The sequence below is a fragment of the Solea solea genome, chromosome 2 (genome assembly GCF_958295425.1).
Source record: "Solea solea chromosome 2, fSolSol10.1, whole genome shotgun sequence".
NCBI classification, from domain to species: domain Eukaryota; kingdom Metazoa; phylum Chordata; class Actinopteri; order Pleuronectiformes; family Soleidae; genus Solea; species Solea solea.
In genome coordinates this window covers 39,120,894-39,127,109 of record NC_081135.1, presented here as the reverse complement: position 1 = coordinate 39,127,109, position 6,216 = coordinate 39,120,894, and the positions used below count along the sequence as shown (strand labels likewise).

The window sequence follows — 6,216 nt, the reverse complement described above, 5'->3', positions numbered from 1 at the left end:
CATAAGCCAAAGCCTTTCCTCCTGACCCCTCCCCCTCTCTGACCATATGTTCCTGTGAGGATCAGGTGAAGCAGAGGTAAGTGGTCAGTGGGAGAAAGGTCAGCTGGTGTCAGACCAGGATCTGCAGTCCTCTCACTTCACTGTAGCAGCTTCTTCTGAGCGTGTGTGTTTAAACAACACCTGGTGTTTGTAAACCACTCATTATTCATCTGATCTGACATGAAACCACAGGAAACGGAACATTTGTAAACCACTCACTCTCCCGCACCAAACCCCATAGAGACATCACACACACACACACACACACACAGGAGTTGTTGACACACTGCTGCCTCCATCACTAACTTCAAATGTCTTATTTTGTCACTTTGGCTTTTGAAATTTGTCACTCTGGTTAAAGTCAGTGACACAAAGGGACCACACGAGGCAGCAGAGGACCACCAACGTGCAAAGCTCTCTCAGGCTGGTTTGTCCATTCAGGCTCCTGTAGAGATACATGTTGGCACAAAATGGTGGCCTCACTGAAGCTTAAAGGACTTTTCTCACGCTACAAAAACTCTTTTTCTGCCATAAATGTGACACGCTGGGATTATAATCTGGCATAGTGTCCTTGTTTTAGTGCAGAATGTGTCAATGTCTTCCAAACACACACTGACTCACTGAAACACTGACATGTATCAGTATTTATGAAGCGTTTTCACTGTTTGTACTTTAACTGTGTAACATTGTAGCTTCAGAGTGACATCAGGACCATGTACAGTACGTGTGTGTGTGTGTGTGTGTGTGTGTTTAATCCAGACAGAGACGAGCTCCAGCCTTCTCCAAAAATGTTGCCTAACTTGACTTGACGCAGGTGTGTGAGGCGTGAGAGGAGAGAGGTGTGGTCATTATGTAACAAGTCAAAGTGAGATCATGTTTCAACTTTAAATCACTGTTTTCTCATGTTTCTGTAAAAACTCAGTTTTTATCGTCCGTTTCAGAAAAACTTGAATCAGAAAAATGTTCTTTTTCCTCCTCTTGTAATAAAGTGTTTGTACGTGGTGGCGCCCTCTGCTGGACACGTTCATACTGTGAAGCGACTTTTGATCGATGAGTCACGTCGTCACAGGTGTGAACGCCACGGTCACCTGACTGTGACTGACATGTGATCATCGTGGTGAGGTTCACACAGATCAGAGAAAACTGCAGATTACACTCAATGTATACAGATGAGGATTAGAAGGGTATTAAAAAACCTTTGGGAAGCAAAATAAATTAAATAGGCTGGAATTCACAGATTTAAAACTAAAAATGACCTTTTTCTCAGAATTCTAATTTTAATCTCTTAATTTTCTTAATTTTGACTAAAAAGTGCTGTTCCCTTAAATGATTTATTTTTAAAACTATTCTTTTAAAACTATTAATTATTCTACAATGAACTGATAGAAAAGCACAGAAAAATATCAGATTAGTTTCTTATTTTTAATGAGATTGTTTTTACTTTAAAGTCGACAGTTTTATTCTTTTAATAACAGGACATAATGTATGAGCGCCACCGTGTGGCTGCTCAGAGAACAGCAGCTACACTGGATTCAAATCAGACACAACTTTATTGAGACAGAGACAGTATAAAAATGACAGACTATAAAAGAAGAGAGACAGCCGGGAAGAATACACACACACACACACACACACTCATGTACAGTCTCTCACACACACACACACACACACACACACTCATGTACAGTCTCTCACACACAGTCATGTACAGTCTCTCACACACACACACAGTCGTGTAGTCACACACACACACACACACACACACACACTCATGTACAGTCACACACACACACACACAGTCATGTACAGTCTCTCACACACACACACACACACAGTCGTGTAGTCACACACACACACACACACACAGTCATGTACAGTCTCACACACACACAGTCATGTACAGTCTCTCACACACAGTCGTGTAGTCACACACACACACACACACAGTCATGTACAGTCACACACACACACACAGTCATGTGCAGTCTCACACACACACTCATGTACAGTCTCTCACACACACTCATGTACAGTCTCTCACACACACACACACACACAGTCATGTACAGTCACACACAGTCATGTACAGTCTCTCACACACACACACACACAGTCATGTAGTCACACACACACACAGTCATGTGCAGTCTCTCTCACACACACACACAGTCATGTACAGTCTCACACACACACACACACACAGTCGTGTAGTCACACACACACACAGTCATGTACAGTCTCTCACACACACACACACACAGTCATGTACAGTCTCACACACACACACACACACAGTCGTGTAGTCACACACACACACACACAGTCATGTACAGTCTCTCACACACACACACACAGTCATGTACAGTCTCTCACACACACACACACACAGTCATGTACAGTCTCTCACACACAGTCGTGTAGTCACTCACACACACACACACACACACACACACAGTCATGTACAGTCACACACACACAGTCATGTGCAGTCTCTCTCACACACACACACAGTCATGTACAGTCTCACACACACACACACACACTCAGAGTAGTAAACTCATGTCGTTCGTCCTCAGATTCTCCGCATGTATCCCATGATGCACTGGGTGACGTCACCAGCCGAACATGTATTCCATTGCTTTGGAAACTAAGCTGTCGTCCTTCCTGGGCGTCTGTCTGTCTGACACCACCTACAGACACAGACACAGACACAGACACACTTATTCAAATCAAAGATGACTTCCTGCTGTCAGGTCAGAGGTCAACAGGTCAGACAGAGAGGACGATATGACTTCATAATAAATCACTAGGACTATATGTTTGTGTATGGTTACCTGGAAGTCTCCGGTGGAGCTCCTGTAGGCGGAGCTGAGCGGTCTGATGGCGGAGCGAGGCGTGGACGGGAGGACGGAGGAGGAGCACATGGACGAGGAGAAGGGGGAGGAGTCGGCCTCGCTGCTGTCCATCACACTCTGAAAGAGAAGTGACATCACTGCTGTGGACCAATCACACGACACATACAGAGACACACAGACACACACAGACACACACACACCTTGTCTATACAGGGCTTCACTCCCACCATGATGGCGTCTCCAAACACTTTTCCATCCTTGGACAGAGCTTTCTTCGCCTGAAGCTTGGACTGATACTGAAGATGCATCCAGTTACCAGGAGACGCCATCTGTCAATACACCATCAATACACCTGAGTGATCCTCACATGACACTGCACGTTTGTAAACCACTCACTCTCTCACACCAAAGCCCACAGAGAACATGAGTGATTTTAGCTGCAGGGACACAGGAGCCGCTGGTCTACTGCTGCCTCGTGTGGTCACTTTGTGTCACTGACTTTAATCAGAATGGCGGATTTCAAATGCCGAAGTGACAAAATATGTGTATGTGTGTAAACATCTCACCTTGTGTTTCAGGATGTTTCCGTACTGAGCAAACTGCAGCAGGATGTACGAGGCGGACGCGGGAGGGAAACTAACACACACACACACACACACACGCACACACTGTTATAATGTGACCTGTACATGTTTAACATCAGGGTCAGTGTTTGGGTCGATGTTTGAGGAGAATTACCCAAACACAGTGACCCAGGTCTGGTCCAGTTGATCTTCAGATGACAAAGATTCTCCCTGACTGTAGAACGGATCGACCTGAGCTGGAGACAAACACGCCTGCTGCAAACCTGCACCACCACCACCACAACAACAACAACAACAACAACAACAACAACACACATCATTGTAGTATTAGCAACACATGCAGTAATGTTAGTACCAGTAGTAGTCGCAGTAATAACAATAGTAGTTGTAGTAGTGGTGGTGGTGTTTTTCTGCTAGTAGTAGTGGTAGTAGTACCATGTGTTGTATTAGTAAGTATTGTACCTGTAGTATTTCCTGGAGTACCCTGTCGTACAGACAGAGGAGACTGCATGACTGAAAAAGACTGAACAAAAACAAATCATTCACATTTTCATCATCACAGCTTTTATTGATACTGAAGAGTCAATAATCCATAATATAATCCATAATCCTCATCACTTCCCTTGAATCTATGTGTGACAACAAACTGTTTATTCATATTCTTTAAAGGAGGTTATTATTGCAAACATGTTTGTTTTTTTATCATTTAGAACAGAGTCCACTTCAGACCCAGGTTCTGACCCAGGTTCTGGACCAGGCTGTGTCAATCCTCACTGTTTTAGAGCAGCAGTTGAGAAGCTGACCAGCAGGTGGCGACTGTGAAAACACTTCCTGTGGACTCACCGTCCTGTGTGCACTGAGCGGTGTCCCCACACACACCAGGTCGTCGCGGATACTGCGAACAGGCGGGGCTCCACTTTTATCTTTAGGGGTGGGGATGACAGGCTGAGGGGCGGAGCCTCCTCCTCCTCCACTTCCTCCGCCTAAAATACACGACAGCACACACTAACGAATCCATACAGGAAACACTGACTAGCTGATGTGAGGGTGGTGGGCGTGTCTTTGTGCTGACCTCGCGGCGTACCTGTGCTCTCCATGAGGGGCATGGTCAGGCTGAAGGGGCGGGGCTGCGGGCTCGCCGGAGCAGGAAGGTCACCCATGAGGAAGCCGGGCAGGAACTGGGCCCCGGGGTTTGTCTTGGTTGACGTGGGAGAGCCAAGGGTCATGGGTTCAGTCCCCACTGAGGGACAGACAGACCAGTGTGAGACACACAGACACCGTCAGGACAAACTTAGACTGTGAGTGATATCATCCCAGTTGAGAACGGGGAAAAAAACAAATGTAGCTTAGACTAGCCACTGTTAGCAATAGCAGTCAAAAACAACACTTTATACAATTAATGTTGCAAAATGTCTACAGTTAAATATCCAACAGTAACCACTCACTCTCTCACACCAAAGCCCATAGAGAAAATCAGTGATTTTAGCTCGCGGGGACACAGGAGCTGCTGCTCTACTGCCGCCCCGTGTGGTCACTTTGTGTCAATGAGGTCAATCTGAACGTAGATTTTCAAACGCCGAATTTATTTCATAAGACATTAGATAGATAGATAGATACTTTATTCATCTCACAGAGAAATTCACAAGGGGTGCCTAAAGTTAGAAGTTACTAATTAGTCACTAATTAGAAGTTAGTGACGGAGGCAGCAGTGGATCAACAACTCCTCTGTGTGTGTGTGTGTGTGTGTGTGTGTGTGTGTGTGATGTTAAAATCACTGGTTTTCTCTATGGGCTTTGGTGTGGGAGAGTAACTAGTTTCTTCACCACGAATCAAAGCTCGATCTTTAAAAATACATATCATGATATTCATAAGTATATAAGTATATACGTATTGACTGCTTCGAATTGTATTTTTGATCGTTAGAAGGTTTCTAACACGTTACACACATTTTCCAGTGACATAAATCAACTGACGACGAATGAACTCATATCTAAACAACAACTTAAACAGAAGACAAACATCGTGACATTATAACGTCTTCACTTCTATAAACATCAGTTTACCTTGTAGTTCCATCGCTGCTTCGTTTTCTTCGTGGCCGCGATTTTCAAACCAAAGGAAATGACGCCGGGCTAACGAGCTAACACGGCTAGCACAGCTAACAAGCGCTAAGAAGAGCCGTCACTCTGAAACTCACTGACACTTTAAAGCTCACTAAACCGAAGCGGCAACTTTAGGGAAAAAACCTAGTTAAGTGTCATAAAAGTGATTTAAAACGTGACAGTTAAAATGTCTTATCTTATATCTGCGTTCACTCGTGTTTGTTAGCAGTGCTCAGAGTGTTAGCAGCGCCGATGCTAACACAGCTACTTCCGGCGCATTTAGGTCACGTCAGGGCGAAGATGCGTTCAGGAAAATCGCGTGTACATCTTCTTCATTTACGCCCTGACGGTGGTTAAATATTTGTATTAAAGGTGCAGTGTGTGAACTGTATGTTGTTAACGAACATATGCGGCCACATTAGCATTAGCATCAACATTGAAAAGAGTAGTCTGACCATTGTGAGCTGTTACTTACACACACACATATGTATATATACACATATATGTGTATATATACCACAGGGTCATAAACGTCAACCAAGACACACCTGGTCAAAAGTGGTACTGCAGTGAAGTCATTTATTTTTATTTAACATTGATCGTCTTCACTTCTTTAATGAGACGACGACACTCATG

The 6,216-nt window shown here is 44.4% G+C and overlaps 1 protein-coding gene across 3 annotated transcripts; it reads right to left on the bottom strand.

Annotated features, from left to right (window-relative positions):
* Positions 1-2,269: 2,269 nt before the first annotated feature.
* On the bottom strand, positions 2,270-5,812 carry nup35 (nucleoporin 35). 3 transcript variants are annotated; one of them, XR_009235171.1, is made up of 10 exons: positions 5,542-5,812; positions 4,551-4,718; positions 4,322-4,461; positions 3,941-4,001; positions 3,633-3,741; positions 3,461-3,530; positions 3,095-3,223; positions 2,874-3,011; positions 2,586-2,729; positions 2,270-2,323 (listed from the first exon to the last, which is right to left on the bottom strand). XR_009235171.1 is itself a non-coding variant. In XM_058622199.1 (9 exons), the coding sequence occupies exons 1-9, from the start codon at positions 5,552-5,554 to the stop codon at positions 2,652-2,654; spliced, it is 906 nt and encodes a 301-aa protein (XP_058478182.1). In that variant the 5' UTR covers positions 5,555-5,812; the 3' UTR covers positions 2,537-2,651. The 3 variants fall into 3 exon arrangements, 2 of the variants coding, with proteins under 2 accessions (XP_058478182.1, XP_058478183.1); XM_058622199.1 differs by lacking the exon at positions 2,270-2,323 and having other exon boundaries at positions 2,537-2,729; XM_058622200.1 differs by lacking the exon at positions 2,270-2,323 and having other exon boundaries at positions 2,538-2,729; positions 4,563-4,718.
* Between the last annotated feature and the right edge of the window lie 404 nt (positions 5,813-6,216).

Bases quoted from the DNA above. Each gene is read 5' to 3' on its own strand.
- nup35 (XM_058622199.1), bottom strand. The intron at 3,742-3,940 runs GTACAATACTTA...GTGGTGGTGCAG, and splicing joins TACTCCAGGAAATACTACAG to GTTTGCAGCAGGCGTGTTTG. The intron at 3,224-3,460 runs GTGAGATGTTTA...GTGTATTGACAG, and splicing joins GAAACATCCTGAAACACAAG to ATGGCGTCTCCTGGTAACTG.